The sequence below is a fragment of the Lactuca virosa genome, chromosome 1 (genome assembly GCF_052849685.1).
Source record: "Lactuca virosa cultivar CGN04683 chromosome 1, Lactuca_virosa_CGN04683_v6, whole genome shotgun sequence".
NCBI classification, from domain to species: Eukaryota; Viridiplantae; Streptophyta; class Magnoliopsida; order Asterales; family Asteraceae; genus Lactuca; species Lactuca virosa.
Window position 1 is genome coordinate 24,454,381 of NC_136426.1, and position 20,565 is coordinate 24,474,945.

Genomic DNA, 20,565 nt, shown 5'->3' on the forward strand with positions numbered 1-20,565 from the left:
TAAATAAAATATTAATTTATTTATTTTAATAATTAAAAAAAATAAAAAGGGCTCTCTCTCTCTCTCTCTCTCTCTCTCTCTCTCTCTCTCTCTCTCTCTCTCTCTCTCTCTCTCTCTTTGCATCACGAACAAGAGGAGCATAGTTTCTACCCCAAAATCCATTGTTATACATCGTCTTTTCTCTGCATCTTTACGCCTCAATTTGGATTTGTTTTTCTTTTTGAAAATCAATTTAAACGGGTTCACATTCTTGGGTAGGATCAATTGTTCTTTTTTGGAAATCAATTAACAGGTAATGTGGAAAGCTATATGAAGATGAACAGTCGATTTTCTGGGTTTGCTCTTCAAGAACAATCAAAATTTTGGGTTTGGTTTTGGAACTAAAAATCAATGTCTGAATCTGAAAAAAGATTATGGGTCTTCAAGAACAACCGATTTCTGAAAATTCGATTTCGTATGTGTGTTTTCATACCATTTATAGGTTTAGGGTTAATGGAATCAAAGAAATAAAGGATGGCACTGAATAAAATCGAAGTTAATCATCCCATAACTCGATTGGGTCACGAGAATCAGAGCTAAAATCGAAGGTGAATCGAGAACACGATATCATGAGAGGCTCATATCTACAGGTTTGGAATCGAAACCTGAGAAAGGGGATCGAACACGCCATGGCTGCATTTTGTGTGTGTGTGTGTATGTTGGATCAGAAAGTCTGTATTTATGTGTATGTTGAAGAAGATGAACGCAGAAAAGTATTATGGTGCCTGAGGTTTGAAGATGGGGATGTGGGTTTTGATAGATTTTTTTCCGGGTTCATTTTGTGTTCTTCCATTTGTGTTCATGATCACCTTCAACCCCCACCTTTATAAACCCAATAACTATGCGCCCAAGTGATTCAACAACCTACAATCTTGCTTTGCTCCCTTCTGGTATCGAAAGTAGGCAAGAAGAACACAGTGTTAGCAAGGTTCACGGACCTATAGCTACCGCCTCGATCTTGGATGGGTTCTATTTGGTGTGGAGAGAGAGAGAGAGAGAGAGAGAGAGAGGTGGGTCCTCTTAATTTTTAATTATTAAAATGAATAAATAGTTATTAAACATTTAAAAACTGATTTTAAAAATAGAAAATAAATACCCCAAGGGTATTTAAGTCATTTCAGTTTACTGAGGGACCAAATCCACAACGAAACTAGCTCAAAAGGACCACTAATCCAAAAAAGTCGGGGTTTGGACTAAAACCCCCAAAAAATGCATACCACAGGGACCATTTTTGCAATTTTGTCATATTTTTCTTATTACATTTTTATACTCAAATCTAAATGACAAATCGATCTGGTTTGGGTTTGGGTTTGTGGGTCATGGGTTGCGGGTCAGAGTATATCAACCAACCCAACTCATATATGTATTCGGGTTACGAGTAGAAACATCAACCCAATCCAACCCACATAACCCGTTTAATTATATAGGTTCGCGGGTTCAGAGGTAGGTTTCATCGACGATAGTGGTTTAGGGATAGAGCAATGAGCGGTGGTGGGCTGGGTGGAGCGCAAGTGTACATGTGGTTTGTAGCTTTGCACCGCTGACAAGAGGTGATACCGGTGGATGAGCGACGATGAGGTAGCAATGTAATGGTGAGGCGTAGTATGTTGTCTTTTTGAGTAACAAGGAGTCAAAGATTGATTGAGTAGGGCACGCCGCACTCGTAAGTTATAATTCATAAATAAATATTAATTTTTAAAAAAAAATATATATAAAATATATTGGCGAGTCGACCTACGAACCCAAACACATAACCCAACCCGACCCATGAAATAAGCGGGTTGGCGGGTCAGAAATCTCAACCCAAACTCGTTTATTTTCGTATCGGATTACGGGTTGGGTCGATAATTGTCACCACTACTCAAATCTCATCTTCACCTTTAATAAAATGAAAGTGTGTAAGAAATGAAAAGATTAGTGAGAACATTGTAGCACTAGTATGAAGTTTGGTATTTAGTAGACGCCATAACTACATGCCATATTAAGAAGATAAACGTTGAGCAGTGACGCAACTAACATCTTTTTGTATAGATTTTAGATCAAACAACTTATTAAAAGCACACCACACCAACAAACTTCAAAGGCCAATACATAATTCTAGTTCTTGCCCCTACAGTACTATATAAATATCATCTTCATGAAAGATTTTAGTTGATACATCCTCTCAAGTCTTCATAATTTAATTTGGGCGTTAGCACGCAATCTCGTGCCCATCATGGATTATAGTTACCCAATCTTTCATTTAGTGACTGCAGGTATCAGAGATATATCTTCACACATCACTCACACATCACAGAAGGACCTCATACAATATCGCTCTATGGACTTGGTTGCACTATTAGTAAACATTAATTTATCCACACATCACTGGGAAATTACAAAGTATTTTCTAAACCATATATTACAAAGATTGATAATAAAAATAAGAAGCCAAAATCATACAGTTTAATAATAAGATAAAAATAAAAATTATTTACAACGTTTAGTAATAAATATAATTTTAATTTGATTTGATTTCAGAGTTCATTACAAAGTATAATCTTGAGAAGTTAGGTTTTTAAATGGTATTTTGGTCTTTTCCCAAGGAATAATAGGCTGAAAGTGAAATCCCTTTCTAAATCATGAAATTTGAAATTAGCCACACGAGGAAAGCTTTTAATTCCCTTTGTCTTATTAACCAAAGGTAGTTTTCAATAATAAATAAAATATAGATGTTGGCCCAAACATGACGTATAAGGTTCTATCTAGAAATCTTAATTTGGAGTTCCATTTGGATGTAGTTTGTAACCACAAAAAAAGCGTGATTCTAGGGAATACATCATAACTATATTCAAATAACGGTTAGTAAATTGAGAAAGAAAAACATTAGAATAGCTACAAATATATATCTATGAAGAGAAAACAAACAAATTTTGTATGATTTTCAATAGTTAAATTATAATATTATTGAATTTAAATCATTTATGTTAAGGTTTTATTTAGAATAACATTTTGTATTAATGTCGTTAATTTTGTTGTTGGAAGAATTGATTAATAAAAACAAAATAAAAAACAAGTATAAACCTCACACGATAGTAAAGCGTTGAAGCACTTGAGAGTATAACATGTGTAAAACTCATTTGGAATGTTTTACCCCAAACAATTTTACTTTACCTCAAGAGTATATACATATAGTAGCATAACTTGGTGGTTGTTTATACGTAAGCTCACTTCGCAAATGAAAGTTTAGAATTCCAATCATTCAAGGACATCCTTACAGACCTCCCCATTGTTCTCAAGGTACATTGAACCAAAAGTTCTCCTCTTGATATAAATGGTTGTTTGATTGTTTGATTGATTCAAATTTGATTGAGTTAGACCCAATATTTTATCAAACCCAACAAAAAGCATATCAAATGTTAGAAGACTGAATCAGATGCTTATAATTGTGGTATCAAACAGTCTGAATATGACCGAGTCAGATCCAACTTCTTACCAGATCCAGAGACATATCATACAAGTGTAAGTCATTTTGCATAACTTTTCACTCATGTATAGTTTTTCTTTATGACATTTAATTTCACAAGTATCACCCAATTAACCTACTTAGCAACCTCCACCATCATTGATTTCAACGTTGGCGAAATCAATTCAAGCAATCAGCAAATGTAAAAAAGTTCGTAATAATATTGGATCATCTTGTTTAAAATCATTGATACACCACGGCTAAGTGGCTTACAAACAATAGAGAAATAACCCGATTTGTCATCGTCAACAAAATAAATACATCTGACAAACAATAGAGATATAGTCAAATTTGTAATTGTCAAAAAAAAAAAAAAAAATAACAAAATAACCATGAGAAACAAGATGAAAGGCCTGTGAACAAGGTAGGAAATGGTCAACCACAAATTTCTCTCATTCATTGCAAACAATCACAGAAACCTTTAAAGCATATAAAACCCAAATAGAAGTAATAACTATGTAACAAATGCACCTAATAAGCTAACTACATCAGTCAAATTATCACTAAACCCCAAAAATTTGCTCAAAATTGCAAAATATAGGTAGGGAACGCAATACTTATATATAATCCAAAAATTGATGAACGGAGGTTTAAATCAGGTAACACAATAGCCTGCTGGGTGACTTTCAAACATAAGGTCAGGGTTGTGTTGAATGTGAACAAGCATGAGGAGAAGTTGCGTCTGTGGCACAGAGAGTGCAAGGGTTAGATGGGCGTTGAGAGCACCAATCATCAGGCACACTCAAAAAATGGGTGTCTATGAACTTTCTAAACCTCTTTTTATACTCTTTTGGAGATATTACTGTTGGCATCTGGTTTTTAGGAACCACAAACGACTTTACCCAATTCTCCACTTGTTTGTCCCATGTATACTGTCTCACATAATCTATGATGCCACATACAAGCTCCTTCTTTTCCACATCCACTCCAACCAACAACGAATAATCCATCACATTGATCGACTGCATTTCACAAATATAAATCATTACTCACTTTTACCTATAAGACTCAGATTGATAAAAGTAAAACTCACATTGAGGAACACGGTATCATTCCACACGGCCCTTTGCAAGTTTCTTTTTGCTTTTCTGTTAACATATAAAGGAGAAACATTCATATCATTCACAAAATTTTGGTCCAAAAGCACATCTCCCACGACACCAACAGCAGAATTGAAACGAGCATACAGAGCTCCTTTCAAATCATATTGTCTCATCATATTTCGACAATAAGTAATGTTCTCCATCACCATTAGATCATGTTTCACACCACTCTTTCTCTTCTTTACCTGCAATTTATATTAATAAGAAAAGTAGAACACTACAAATATAATAAACTAAAATCAATCAACCACAAACCTGATAAATCCCCAGAATTTTTGCGAGAGAGGTCTGATTCCCAACCATAAAACACTCCTTCATGTACCCAAAATAATTGGAAGCAAATTCCAAGAAAGAATAAAACTCTGTCTTTTTAATCTCCTTTATAATAAACCGGCCATCAAGAGTTTTAGCAAAAAAAGATTTACTTTTTCCACCTTTCGCATCCCAATGTTTACACCGACTTAAGGCGGCAATAAAATCCAGTTCCGATAAACCACACCGACTTCTAAGATCCATAAATTCATTCACATATAAACAACCCACCGAGTATTTAACCTTGTTAGTTAACCGGCCCATCGACACCACCGGATGAAGATGCCTTGAAGAATCCACCGAATCCAACAATTCGAGTCCATCAAAGCTGAAAAAATGTGATTCTATATTCCGATCGGTGACACCCTGACCTTCCGGTGAGATATTTTGATCTTTCAGAAAAGTCAAAGCACACGCGATTATACTTGATAACTCCTCTTCATAATCCGATACCATGTAATTGTTCCCGGGACCCACCGGAAAATGAAGCTTCGATCCCTCTTCGGTGATTTTTTTATATATTTTTGATCCGGTGGTGTACCTATTGATCGGTTCGAATTCCGGTAAGTAACCTCTTTGAAGATCGTTCGTGTAATAGCTTTGGATTTTCTGGAACGGGGTCCACATCCATCCGTTTGGATCGGATAATTTTGCAGACATCGAGGAAGAAAATTCACCATTCGTATTGATTTTTGAATCTCCTTGAATGGAGATCTCTTTCGATGGCAAGCTGTTATCGATGGTTTTGGTGTCAACTACTTTAAGATCAGATGATAATAGTGAATGAAGACGGTGGTCCCAGATACATGATTCAAGAAGAAGTTCCCATTGTAGATGATTTAAGCACAGAGGCTTGTACACCCAGTTATTCCTAAAACCACCATCGTTAGCTGTGTTCTTCATCTCAACCTACAATTTGTCAATTTCAGTTAAAACTGAATTTGCATATTAGCATATTTAATTTGATTTGATTTGATCAATAAGTAACTTGATTAACCTGGAATCGATCACGTTCTTGGTTCAGCATCTCTTCAACATAACAGAACTTCTTCAATGATCCTTGAAGCTTCAACATTGATCCCACGAACTCAAATTCCATCTTTTTCAAAGAGCTTTCAACCTCAGCAAACACTGAAAGCCCTTCCCAATACACCTGAATACCACAAATCTGTAAGCAACATACAAATGCCACAATCATCTTAATTCCTAAGTCACTACGTAAATACCTACATCTTCAACTTCTTTTTTCAGAAATTCTCCCCCAACTGAATCACTGAACTCCACCTTCCAATGTGGTAGAGCCACAGAGTAAGTAGATACCGAAGAGTATCTAAACATTGCAACCATGGAACCTAATCTGCAAATCACACAATAATTTACACACCTATTAAAGTTATCAATTTACAAAAATTGGTATAGCATATAGGTGAGCATACCCGAAGAAGTGGATGTAGTCCTTGTAAAAGAGATGTCCACAGCTAGATGTTATATCACATGAAGAGTGGTTTGAAAAGCCAAGCTCCAAAAACTTGCCAAATGACAAACTGCGAGCAGCTGTAGAAACTAACACTCTTTTTGTACATTTTAAGCTTCCATTGGAGGGTTTACATTTCCCACAGAAACTCCACATCCAAAGCTTCCCTTCGTTTTCACCATCTAAACGTTTGTCTGCAGGAAGATGTCTGATTTGAATTGTGAGTTGCATATCATGATGTGCATAGTAGTAAGAATGAGCTTCTGGTGTTTCACCACAAGTTGTACACATGAGCTTCTGTATAAGTTAATATGAAAAAAAAAAATTACGCTTAAAATAGTTCAAGTTCAACAATACAGCACTCAAATACCAAGTTCTAGACATGACAAGACAGAACTTCCATTAATTAAAGAAAAGTAATAGCCTTTGTTGTGCAACACTTCTTTCGGATAGAAGGCTAAAACGGTCATCTACTCTTACTTTAATGAAAAAAAAAAAACAACCTTTGCTCATACAACACTTTTTTCAGACAGAAGACTAAAACGGTCAAATACTCTCATTTTATTCAGTAAAAAAAGATAGTCTTTGTTCATACAACACTAGAAAGACAGCATTTGAGACAGACAGAAGGGTAACATGGTCATTTAATGTCACTCAAGAAAAAGAAAAAATCTTTGTTCATGCAACACACTTTTCAACAGAATTACTCTCTCGCTGACTATTCAGTTCATTCAATCAAAAAAAGAAACAGCCTTTGTTGGTCAGTAGAAATTGATGTATGTCTTAAAGAAGTGATGTACGGACAAAAAATGAACCCGATCCGTCTGAATGAGAGTAAATGACCGTTTTAGCCTTCTGATGAAAAGAGTGTTGCATAAAGATGAAAAAAATAAGCTCGTTCAGTCCTATCCTATGTAACAAACACAGCCTAAAGAATTTAGAAGAAACCTGATTGAGCAAGTAATCCCGCAAAAATTTTCCAACAGGGACATCAAAATATCGGTAGAATTTGATACAAGAAAAACGATCCTGTTCACAAATGATCCCTTTTGTCGCATTTCTCTTTGACATCAAAACCAAAATACTTTCAGATTCCAACACTGTGTTCATATCATCCTTACTTTCCATCTCTTCTTCTATACTGTTTGTCTCCAAAGAATCATCATTACTCACTCCATCACCATTAACTGTCTTCTCTTCATCAGAAATGACCTTTTCGCCCATATTGGCAGTAGTCTCAACAGCCTCAGAAGAGCGTAATTCTTGATGATGAGGGCTCATACAATTAAATCCAAAGTATGCGGATAAACTACGAGCAGTATGTAATAAACGAATTGCAATTACTTTCTTTAATGAAGCTGTGAGAGATGATAACCCTGAGAGGAAAACCGGGTTGTATGGTTCCTTAAAGATAGGGATAATCTCAATTTCTTCATTAGAATCCTCCTTGGAAACTGGAATATTTGAATCATCAAATGCTAAATCAAGAGCATGATTGCTGATTGATGGAATGATCTCTTCGGTGGGGATTTTGGTAGCAAATATATCCGGGGAAATGGTGGAAAACATTATTCTCTGATTTAGAAGAAACGAATTCTCAAGGATCAAATGGTATGCCAGACCAACTGCAAACTGAACAACAGTTTTGATTTTTTTAAGTTCATCACTGTGAGATCCCTTCAGCAAAATCTGCACGTCAATCCCCAAAGCATCAGAAAAATCTAAAAACTTTTAATTGAGAAAATTACCATTTTTGGTCCCTGAGTATATCTGATTGTTTCAATTTTGGTCCTTATTTGAGCTTTTTGTAACCTTTTTGGTCCCTGTTCCTAGTAAAATGACTATTTGTGGGACCAAAATTGCAAAAATCAGCTATACTCAGGGACAAACTGGAAAATGGACCAAAAAACATTACAAGAACCTCAAAATCATGACCAAAATTGCAAGAGAAAACATTTGGGGACCGAAATTGCAGAATCAGTTATACTCAGGGACCAAAAATGTAATTTACTCCTTTTAAAATTTTAAACTACAAATATGGTCTCTGATTTTTACCGTGTTCAGACCAAAATGAAAACATTTTTCAATTTTAGTCGATATTTCAAGGTTTCACATTGGTTTTGGTCCTTATTTCGAGGTTCCAGTGGCCAAAATTAACATAAAGCTTTGAAATAAGAACCAAAACTGAAAAAAGGTTTCAATTTTGGACCAAGCACCGGAAAAATAAAAACACACAATGACCATTTTTGTAGTGAACTCTATTTTTAAGATCATTACTATGAGAATATATCAATATAATATAAAGAAGCTAATGAAAATTACCGTGCAGCCCATACGTTTAGGCAATCCCTCAAGAAACATTAAAGTCATGCTTGGCTTCTTTCCACTTTCACAAAGAGCACCATGTTCTTCAATAATTTTTTCAAAATAAAAGGAATCACATTGTCTCAATTTTTTATCACTCAATTGATCATATGACAAGATTGATGAACCTATACAACGAGCAATTCTCTCTAACCGGTTCATTTTCATTTCCAAAACTAGTGTCATCCCTTTTGAAAGAATATACTCTTGAATATCACGTGAAACGGTTTTTTCCACTAAAATAACATTTGGATTGCACTTCTCTATCATCCAAATAACAGAATCAAGTCTGTTCTTTTCGTGGTTCATCGACTCAAATGATGAAAATCCATCAGAATCACTTAGTGTACCCTTGATCAGTAGTAGTTTTGGTCTTTTGAATCTTGTTGGCATGTGTTTGTGAGCAGCATGCTTTTTGAACACCAAACCATTGAATACTTCACTACAAAAACAAAATTATTAGCATCAAGAAACATAAAAAGTTAAAGGGAATGAATTAATACAGTGACAGAAGTCAACCTTTGACTTCGAGAGCCAGTAGCAATACATTTGACTTTCACATAACCATCAGGATCCATGGCTTCCCCTTTCAAAAAAGAAGCAGCTTCCCATGATAAAGATGTAACGATATCAACCCAATTATCACCACCATTGTCTTTTAAGCAAGAAATATTCATTGATTTAAGAATATGTTTCACAAGAGTCTTGAATTTTCCACTCATAACCTTATCCATTACTTTTCTTTTTTCCTCTTTAAAACTAAAGCTCCCACTCATGTTCCCTTCTTGACCAAAGCTAGTTAGATTACTTGTTTTTCCCCATTTTATGTCATCACCAAACTCTTCATCATCATCATTATCATCGTCATATTTACCATAACTACCCTCAACATCAACCTCTTGGTCATCTGGTTCAGGGGGAAGCCAAATATCAGAATCATTGATACAAGGATACCATGCCTCTGTTTCATTGACCTCTGTTTTCACACAACAAACAGACTTCAAATAGTGCAAGACTAACTGTAATATCTTTAAATTATGTTATTGAAATGTACTAAGAATTAAATCACCAAAAAAAAACCCTCCTCTTTGTATACCAGAAGTTTTTTCATGTTCTAAATCTCCTTTGATGTTATTGATTTCCACAAGGTTATTCCTTCCTTCTTTCTCAAGTGACCTAAGGGAGACAGTTACAAAAGTGAATTGTAGTAATAAGAACAAATGAAAGTAAGAAATGCTATTATAAGAAATTTTCCAAAAGTACATTGCTATTTCTTGCATTTAGCCCAAAGAATTATATATAAGGACATACCAATAGCCACATGTTTCATCATACTTGATTCTTGGTTCATAAGATAAATGAGGTAAAATTAGGTTTAGGGTCGGTTATTGAATACCTGTAGTTTGGGGGAGCATCAACATGATGAGCACCTGAGATATATATAATTATATAATTGTCAAATCCAGGACTTAAAAAGAAAAAATTAAAACAAGTAGAAAATCTTAAAGGAAAAATGTTCTGTTCTTCCATTTAAGAAAAAATGTATTCAACCAACAAAAATGTGTTCAGTAAAATATAAAATATTACTATAGCACAAAACAGCACCTTCACTCTTTGCCATAGACACAGCTTGATTAGTTGATGAGACTAATGCATCATCATATTCTCCAACACTTCTTGTACATGAACAAATTGGTATCACAAAGTAGCTCTTCACAAATTAACATACTGCAACATGAACATTATCTAGTTACAGATTATGGAAGTTCCAGGTAAGGGCGCATTCACAAGAATTCTTAATTAGAATAGCAAGAATCAATAAACTATTACACACAGATCGTCAAGGGGAGTTTTATATTTGAGGTGACAACATCCGATCATCATCAAACCTCTAGTAAGCTATGGAAAAAATTCTTAACAAGAATATCCATAAGAAAGGGCAAATTAACAAGAATTGACACCTACCCTAACTTGATGAACCCAAAACCAGGACGTGAGAGGGTTAAAGCTGATTAACCGAGGAAAGTGAATGATTGGGTTGCTCTGTTGAGTTGTCGGTCGATTAATCAAAAATCTCGTCCCGAATCATTTTCAAACTTTACAATGGAAAAAACGATCGAAGGAAAATTATCAGAATTATAGTTGAAACAGAATCAAACCGGAGAATGTTGATGGTTACTTACCGATAAAGATTCCCAATTAACACTAACGCAATCTCTGAAAGTTAATCTGAAGCAGTATATAAAATGAAACAAATACCCTACAGAAACTAGTGATCGGTAGGTTACTTGTAAGCTTAAATTTGTAAAAAAGGCAATGACGAAAGAAGGAAGAAAAAGCGGACGTAGAGACGAAAGGTATTTCCTTGTGGAAGTGGAAGTAAGGAGAAAAAAATAATAATAAACATCGGAAAAATGACTTACAACTTCTAGGCCGTTCAAAAAACTTAAATTGTATTTTGTCCGTTAAGAAAACTCAACGAACTTAACCTTTTGTCTAAAAAAAGCCCAATAAAGTTTCCAAACCGTTTAAAAAATCAAAATCATTTTTTTTGTTTATTCAAAAGATTAAGTTCGTTGGGTTTTTTTGAATAGACAAAACATAATTGGTGTTTTTTGAACAGTTTGGAAACTTCGTTGGTCTGACAAGTCATTTTCCCGATATGGTAATAAGTCACGTCATTTATTTATTTTCTTTGACTTCCATAGAATTGAACAAAAGTGTAACTTAGTTGGGCTTTTTTAGACAAAATGTTAAGTTCGTTGGGTTTTCTTGAACAAACAAAACATGATTGGGGTTTTTTTGAACAGTTTAGAAACTTTGTTGGGCTCGTAAGTCATTTTTCCTAAAAACTAATAACAAAATAATTGAAGATGAAACCAGGTTTATAGAGTAACAAATAAATGTTTAGAAATCGTAATAATCGAGATCGATCTACTTTTTATTTGATCAAATATATTGTTATTAACTAATGTGTTATAACTTCAAAACTTCTTGATATAAATTATATATTTAACACTATATTAAAACTTTAAATATTTTAAATAATTTTAAATTTATCTTTTTTGAAAAAAATATTATTATAAAAAGTACTTTTCGATCTATTTTATGTTAATTTTGCATTTTTGATTTTGGTCTTATATTTAAATTTTTTGATTATTTAGAAAAAAAGAGGGTTTGAAAATAAAGAATTAATATTAAAGTTAGAATAATAATGAATTTAATGTTTTAATTAGAAAAGAAGTTGAAAAGTTGGGTTTCTAATGAATGTGGTGATAGGAAAATGACTTCTATTATAGTATAGAATAGATAATAGATAATAGATAGATAACAAATAATAGATAATATATAACAGATATTAATAGTTGTGAGGCTTATGATCAGTAACTTTCTTAAGCCGACTAAACATCTCAACTACGGCTAAATTTGGAGTCGACCATATTTACTCCATTCACCGCCTCTGTATATTCAATTCCAAAATCATTTTGCTGCTTAAATCGATTGAAGCTTCCATTTTTGCTTCCAAGTCGTCGACCTATCTGTTTGCTTATTTGGGATTGTTCCGCTCTCGGTTTTTCATCTTGCCCTGTCACACCCCCAAACCGGAACGGCGGAAACGTTCGGGGGCAGAGGACGTCATGTGTAGTATCACAACAGTTGAATAATAGTAATCAAAGCAACAACAACCATTGTATTAATAGTATAATGTTTACATTACATTTGAACCATACACGATTGACTCCAAAAGTAAATACAAGTAAAGACTCAAAACTACTATGCTCCGTCTTCTTGAATCTGGTGCGTGTACCTGTCTACTAATGTCTTGAGAATACAAGTAGGTTTTGAAAGAGTATCAGCATAAAGCTGGTGAGTTCATAAGCGTTTTGTTTTAGGAAAACTGTTCTTTGTTCTTTCGAAAAGTACGTTATGTTTCTCCAGAAAATCCAATATTTTTCTTATGAAAAGCATGATTAACCCATTCCTTCTATGACTACTTAGTTCATACTAGTTACGTATAAACCAATATCGGATAGACAGTTAATTGTGTGGATCTGCCCTAAACCCACAACCAAACAAGGAACAGGGAATGAGGCGGAAACCACACATTCCACGGTCTATCAGATATTCCTCATACGTAACTCAGATGCATAAACTAAGGAGTCATGGAATTAATAATGAATATTTGTTAGTTGAATAATGAACCATCTATTTGTAAAGTACTGATGTTTATCCTGGAAAATCCTATATTTTCCCTAAGTGTAAGTTGTTGAATTATCTGTTCCAAAATCGTAAAGTACAAGTATCTACCATACTTATGTTGTTTAAGCATTGTTCTGTTTGAAAACCTTTGTATGAAAACCTTTGTACGAAAACCCTGGCTACCACCAGTAATGTATAGTAGTCTTATTACATAAATAAAACTAGTTGAAAACGTGTTGTTCTGTATACTGAAAGTGTTGTTAATACCCTACTGTGATCACCTAGTACGTACGAGTTATAGAAATCTAGATCGAACAGACAGTCGATTGGGTGATTCTGCCCTAAGCCCACAACCAAACAAGGAACAGGAAATGAGGCGGAGATCACACATCCCACTGCAAGTCGGATGTTAATTTCATATTACCCTAATGTACATACTAAGTCATCACATAGTTACTAACCCCGTTGACTGATTGTTAGGTATATTATTACGTGAACGAGTCGTTGTTTCAGCTGTGGATTCTTATAACCATACTATGGACGATCAACATTACGACGTACTCGGACGTCGTGCAAAATGACGTTTGTCACCCTAGGTTGACTGTAGCTAATAGTCAGGGTGCGGGATTGTCACTCCCGTATAGATCTATAGACAAACTCACGCTCTCCCTCCAGGAGACTCTGGTTACAAGGCGTCTCACACTGTAGTTCTCTCAACGAATTTACGAATAATACTATGAAAACTTTTTTTGTTATTAACATGAATCCTTATAAAATAATATATTTTATTTCATAATTCATAAGTTTGTTTCCTTTGTTCTGAAAACTGTATTTGCAACATTTGTATCTTAACATGTTTATAAAACTGTCTGCAAATCTAGTAGTAACTATGTTCATCATGTTTAGTAAGTTCTATGTTCAATGTATACTAATGATAGGAAAATATAATAAACCAAATTATATTTTTAAACACAATATTACTTGTGCTTTTACTTGTATCCTCCCCCTGAATACATTGAAAACTTGAAAAAAATATAGGGGTATGAACTCACTTGTAGTAAGCGATTCGAATGAAGGTTCGCGTAGGGATGAAAAGTTCCACGAATGAATTCCCGAGACACAAACAAGTCCTAAATGACATATAATGGCATATATGTGCATGTCATTGGTGTTTTAGACAACTAACATGCAAGGAAACACCCTTAGGGACTAGGAAACACTTGCTAGGAAGTGTTATAATCACATGTGATTGACTAAAAGGGGTTTACGGTCATACAAGAGAGTGTACGGCCAAGGATTCACGGCTAATGTGTGTGTACGGCCCATGAGTGTACGGCCAATGAGTGTATGGTCATACACCCATGGAAGGAACATGCAAAATGGGTGATTTGATCCATAGGAAAACTAGTGGGTCTAATGTTCAACAAGAAGGTGGGCAAAACACTCGATTTGGACCCTTTTTGGGTGTGTACGGCCAACCTATGAAGGGTTTACGGTCGTACACCCTTCAAGATGACTGCATATGAATAATCGGGGCTTGGATCTAGTGGTCTTTCATGTATAACAAGTTTAAGGTTGAAATACTTACGTTTTTGGAGCCTTTGGGTGTTCACGGCCGATGATAGTTGAGAGAGAATGGGAGTGATCTCGGGTTGGGAGGAGGGAAAAATGAGGAGAAAATGAGCACTACATATATATATATATATATATATATATATATATATATATATATATATATATAGAGAGAGAGAGAGAGAGAGAGGGTGGTGTACGGCCGTAGACCCTGTGTACGGCCATACACATCTTGGGAATGGTTTCCGGAACGAGTCAATCTCTCCAGCCCCGAGTAAACACTAAGGTTTGAAGCTCTTGAGGTGAAAGTGAATGAATATGATACATATGGGGTGATTTCACGGCTACCTTGAGTGTACGGCCGTACACCCATGTGTGCGGCCGTACACTCCTCTTGAAGGAGTGTTTGGCTTGAATGCAACTCGAAGAACTTAAAAGAACTCATCCCCAGACCCAAACCTTGAATGTACTACGCTTAGAACACTCAAACAGACCCTAAACAACGCTAAAAGATAATAGAAATGGGTCTGACTTTCTATGATCGATGTAACTTTAGAGACAGAGATTTTCGGGTTGTCACATCATCCCCCCGTTAGAGGGAATTTCGTCCCGAAATTCAAGCAGAGAATACAAATCATGGACTCGGAAAAAGATGATGATGTTTCTGCTTCACCTGATCTTTGCGTTCCCAAGTGACTTTAGGTCCTCGCTTGGCATTTCAGCGGACCTTCACTATCGGTATGCGACTTTGTTTTGTCCTCTTGACTTCCCGATCCATGATTTCGACTGGTTCTTCCACGAAGTGTAAACTCTCGCCTAGTTCGATCTCATCGAGAGGTATCACAAGTGTCTCATCGGACAGACACTTCTTTAGGATCGGTGGGGTACTTGGGTTTCATAAAACCCCCGCGTTCTCCAGTGAATTCAGATCCTCGTTGGGTGTTTCAGCGGATCATCACTGTTGTATTTGCTGTTCTGGTCTGTGAATGGTGTGTAGGTTCGACTTGTCTGACCACGTTCATCTAACTGGTAGGATGTCCTTTCGTAGTTCTGAGCAGCCTTTGTCCTGAAGTTCATGGTAGGACTCATACCTGGTTCATCTATCATCGTCTCGTGTACACAAGTCGTATATAATTAAGATTGATAAGACGGTCGGATGGGTGACTCTGCCCCAGGTCCACAACCAGACAAGGAACAGGAGATAGGGCGGAAACACACGTCCTAAGTCCGTAGAATCCTAATTATATACCACCCCCGCGTGTACATTTAACATTGATAGGCTAACCGTATCTGTCATTAGCCTTTGTGCTTGAACTTGACTTGCTGCGCGAGTGGTATTTCCAAAATGGTCTGCTGGGAATACTTAAGGAAGGTTACAGGAGGATACTGTACTCTTCGCATGAGTACTTCGGAGGTTTGAAGTGAGAGATGATTCCGAGGTTCGCATCTAGTTTGTCATTATGAGTGACGAGAGTTTTGTTATTCAGTCGGTTTAAGGCAAAACGTCTCCTTGGTGACTTATGGGTTTGGTGTAGCGTGGACTCAGCTAAAATAGACGAGATTACGTCGTCGGATCACGTGTTAGGTTAGTTCGGAAAGAGTGCTTTGTTAGAACATCGGTGCCTCTGGGTGTATGTTTTTGGTGTGTAACGCCTCATTCCTGGTATGTAATTTAAATATTGAATTTCCTTTCTTAGGGTTACTCGACGAGTCAGTAGCCCCGACTTGTCGAGTAGAAGCGGGAATACACGTGGACTTAGTGGGGCGACTCGACGAGTCCATTCCTAACTCGGCGAGTCTGCCAATCTGGATAAAACCCTAATTCTTAGGGTTTGTACCCTATTTAAACGTCCTTATAGCCCCCATCCCAGCCTCCAGCACCTCTAGAGCGTTCCCCCTCAAAACCTTAGCCCTCCACTGGTGAGTTGAGTGATTCCTTCTTGATTTTGAGTGTTTTGGTGTATTCTTGGAAGTGTAGAAGAGAAGGAAGGAGAGAAGGTGCAAAGGAGAAGAAGGAGATCCAGAAACTAGCTTCCATTTGCTACTTCATCTGGTAATAAAGCCTCTACCTTGTTTATTTTCCTAGTAGATCTTCATATATGCTTGTTTTGCCACTCTTGGGACATTTCAAGGTCCAAACTCGAGATTGGAGCTCCCTTAGGGTAGCGACCTATAAATCTGGACATCATTGAGCTCCAGGAGCTCAAAGTAGCTACCTTTATGCAAAGCAAGACCTTGTTCCAAACCCTAGGTTCCCATTTCTAGCTTATTTTGGTGTTTTAGCTTCATACCTCTATGCATGTACGTAAAGTTGGCAACTTTACGTGTTATATCGGCCCTAGAAGCTCAGATCTATGAATTTGATGCACTGGAATCGATTAGAATCAACTGTTTAGTGAAGACATGCATAGGACTCGACGAGTCGTTCATTGGACTCGGCGAGTAGGAGTGCAAACTCCCGATTTCTCCGATTTGAGAGTTGCGAGTTGAATCAGTGAGTGGAAGAGGACTCAGTGAGTTAGAACAAGGATCTGAAAGTAGAAGGACTCGACGAGTCTACGCCCCGACTCGGCGAGTCGAGTCGCGAGTTAGAGAATTGTGAGTTAGGGAACTCGGCGAGTCCATAGTAGGACTCGGCGAGTAGAGTCAACCTGGAAGTTGACTCTGACCAAGACTTTGACTTTGACCAGGGGTAAATTGGTCATTTACTCCATGAGGAATCATCAGTTGATTCAGAATGTTATGTGATTGTAGTCGGGGAGTCGCCGGAGCAGCGGACAGGGATTTCTCACTCGGGATATCAGCAGCCAGTTATACGAGGTGAGTTCTCCTTCAGTAGGAACGGGTCTACGGCACCAAAGCCGGCCCGTAGTGTGATATGATAGTAGCTGAGTGTGGGCAGAACCCGTATCCTATCCTAGCAGAGCATGGGCGAGGCCCGTATCTCATAGTAGTAGTTAAATATGATGTATGAGCAGTAGATTAGCTTTACATGTTGTCTGTGTGATACTTGTATGTTGGTTTTAGTAGTTGAGTGTGGGCGAGGCCCGTACCTCATCATAGTCAAGTGTGGGCGAGGCCCATATCTCGAAGTAGCTGAGCATGGGTGAGGCCCGTACCTCATAGATAGTGGAGTGTGGGCGAGGCTCGTATCTCCTAGACAGTGGAGTGTGGGCGAGGCCCGTATCTCCTAGATAGCGGAGTGTGGGCGAGGCCCGTATCTCCACGAGTGTGGGCGAGGCCCGTATCTCCTAGATTCATGCTATGTGTAGATGGTATGTGGTAGATTGGGGAGACTCACTAAGCTTTGTGCTTACTGTTTTCAGTTTTGGTTTCAGGTACTTCCACTAGCACTGGGAAGGGCTCGGGATGATCGCATGACACACACCACAGTCTTCAGCCTGGGAGCTAGAATCTGATATTTGGATATGAGATTTGACTTGAGACATATACTATGATGTTTATGATACACGATTATGATTTTACTTATGATTTTGGATGGTTGATGACTTTAATAATGTTTTGAAAACGAAATTTTTGGGTTGTGTTTTTGGGACGTTACAAGTTGGTATCAGAGCCTTGGTTTGAGGGATTCGGGCACGCTTTCGGGTGTGTCTGAACTCAAACTAAGGAAATGGTATAAGGTTTTCAAAAGGAAATCATTTTCGAAAAGAATTTTTGAAAAAGAAACTTAAAAAGAGAAAAGAGTTTTGAAAAAGAGAAAAGGGTGTGGTGTATGCAATCAGCCGAGCTCAAGTAAGTACTCCCAATTTACCCATACAAGTTTATGTTATGATTATCAGTTTTAGTAGAACAGCATGCTAGATTATGGCTAAGGATCTAGGAGGATGCCTTATGTGCCTGCTATATGTGTTTCAGCTTTATGAGAATTGCATGCTAGTACAGATTTGTAACAGCCCAATTTTCACGCCCAAAAATTTCATTTTTATAAATTACTTTAATTAAAACATTCGTAGGAAAATACTGTCGAATCATAACATCTCATAAAACAATGTATCATGTTTGAAAACCTAAATCATAAAATAGTGATAATGTCAGAGTACAATCCCAAGAAATCTCATAGTGCGGAATCTGAGGTGTGTGTGTAATGTGCAGCTACCGCGCCGGCTCCTTCCCCTTCGCTGAAGAGGTACCTGAAACAAAACTGAAAACTGTAAGCACGAAGCTTAGTGAGTTCCCCCATAATACCGCATACCATACACATATAAGGAACAACTAGGAGATACGGGCCCCGCCCACACTCATGGCGATACGGGCCCCGCCCACACGCCGCTAGCTGGGAGATACGGGCCCCGCCCACACTCCGCTGGTCAGGAGATACGGGCCCCGCCCACACTCCGCTATCACTGAGGTACGGGCCCCGCCCACGCACAGCTACCTAATCAAACATACAAGTATCACACAGACAACAAGTATAACTAAATCTATTATACAAGCATATATCATAATCAAACTCAGCTATGAGATACGGGCTCTGCCCACACTCCGATACTAACATATCGTCTATACGGGCCGGGCTTGGTGCCTTAGACCCGTTCCTACTGGAAGGAAACTCACCTCAAACGAGTAGCTGCTGATAATTTGTGCGGGGAATCTCTGACTGCTGCTGCTCCGGAAATCCTCCGGCTATATTCCCCACAAAACACTTAATCAAAATCTGGTATCTACTTTTTAGGGTAAAATGACTATTTTACCCCAGACCAAGTCCAAGTCAAAGTCAAAGTCAACGTCAAAGTCAACTTCCAATTGACCCGACTCGCCGAGTTGGGTCGTCAACTCGTCGAGTCCCTACCCTTCAACTGTCCTCTTCCATGTCCCTACTCGTCGAGTTTAGCGATGGCCCGACGAGTTCTTCTTCTAACACAACCTCAGATGAACCTTCATCCGACTCGCCGAGCGGTATGAACACTCGTCGAGCCCGTCTTCATCCTAAGAACTCATCCTGTCCTCGACTCGCCGAGTTATATGAACAACTCGTCGAGTTCATCTTCAAGGGTTGGGAGATTGCCTTGGACTCGCCGAGTCTGTTCTAGCACTCGTCGAGTCCTATGAACTCCAGGTCTAAAATGAAGTCCAATGCGTTGGGTCACTCTTTATGTCCTGCTACAACCCTACTAACACCCAACTGAGTCCTTTTGATCCTCAACAGATATGGGACTCAAAGCCTTGGACTCGTCGAGTCCCAAGAATGGACTCGCCGAGTTGGTCACGTCCACACCCTAAATCCTCGATTTCTGATGTACAACTCATGACCAAAAGATAGATCTAGGCTCCTACAATCGTCCTAGCACGTAAAGTTACAAACTTTACGTGCATGCATGGGACTTTGAGTCCAAAAGGTCCTAAAACAAGCTCTTGGGTTGCATGGAGTCTTCCTTGGGTGGAAAAGCACCCACTTTCTGCCTTGTGACCCCTCAAAGGACCTAGATCTGATGCCTTGTCCCCAACCATGCTTGCATTCATGGTTGGCTACCTAAAATGGCTTATAAAAGCCCTAAATCTCCACAAAATGGGATCTAGCAAATGAACAAGCAAGTTAGCAACTTTATACCTTCTGAGGACTGAAAATGAAGCACAAACTCGAACCCCTCCGGTCTCCTCTTGTTTCCTCAAGCTCTTCTCCTTCCTTCTTAAGACCACCAACACCAAGATCCACCAAAATGACTTAGATTGCTTCAACAACGGCTAGGGTTTTCTATAGAGGGTTTCTGGGAGCATAAGGGACGATGGAGGCTGTATAAGGTTGTTTAAATAGGGTGCAAACCCTCAGTTTAGGGTTTTGTCCAGATAGAGTCTACTCGTCGAGTCCGGGACTCGACTCGTCGAGTCCATCACTTAAATCCCGCGTCTCATCCCGCTTCTACTCGGCGAGTTGGGCCTTCAACTCGCCGAGTCCCAGGCCAAAAATGCAAAATTACTAAAATAAAATACATACCAGGAAGCGGGTGCTACAAGATTAGACAGGAGGATAGCCT

The 20,565-nt window shown here is 37.8% G+C and overlaps 1 protein-coding gene across 3 annotated transcripts; it reads right to left on the minus strand.

The window, feature by feature from the left end:
- Positions 1 to 3,900: 3,900 nt before the first annotated feature.
- FAB1D (FORMS APLOID AND BINUCLEATE CELLS 1A) lies at positions 3,901 to 11,152 on the minus strand. 3 transcript variants are annotated; one of them, XM_079075454.1, is made up of 14 exons: positions 10,981 to 11,152; positions 10,763 to 10,893; positions 10,403 to 10,525; positions 10,194 to 10,227; positions 9,894 to 9,973; positions 9,317 to 9,773; positions 8,756 to 9,239; positions 7,382 to 8,122; positions 6,396 to 6,730; positions 6,190 to 6,316; positions 5,957 to 6,112; positions 4,903 to 5,868; positions 4,578 to 4,832; positions 3,901 to 4,506 (listed from the first exon to the last, which is right to left on the minus strand). In XM_079075454.1, exons 3-14 carry the CDS (start codon positions 10,416 to 10,418, stop codon positions 4,183 to 4,185), a joined length of 3,975 nt encoding a protein of 1,324 aa, XP_078931580.1. In that variant the 5' UTR covers positions 10,419 to 10,525; positions 10,763 to 10,893; positions 10,981 to 11,152; the 3' UTR covers positions 3,901 to 4,182. The 3 variants fall into 3 exon arrangements, with proteins under 3 accessions (XP_078931580.1, XP_078931589.1, XP_078931594.1); XM_079075463.1 differs by lacking the exon at positions 10,763 to 10,893; XM_079075468.1 differs by lacking the exons at positions 9,894 to 9,973; positions 10,194 to 10,227; positions 10,403 to 10,525; positions 10,763 to 10,893; positions 10,981 to 11,152 and having other exon boundaries at positions 8,756 to 9,234; positions 9,317 to 9,444.
- Positions 11,153 to 20,565: the final 9,413 nt, after the last annotated feature.

What these genes read in the sequence shown, in the direction of transcription:
- FAB1D (XM_079075463.1), bottom strand. An exon ending in GACTACATCCACTTCTTCGG is followed by an intron (nt 6,317 to 6,395) that starts GTATGCTCACCT and finishes TGTGATTTGCAG; the next exon opens with ATTAGGTTCCATGGTTGCAA. An exon ending in TGAAAAAAGAAGTTGAAGAT is followed by an intron (nt 6,113 to 6,189) that starts GTAGGTATTTAC and finishes TGTGGTATTCAG; the next exon opens with GTGTATTGGGAAGGGCTTTC.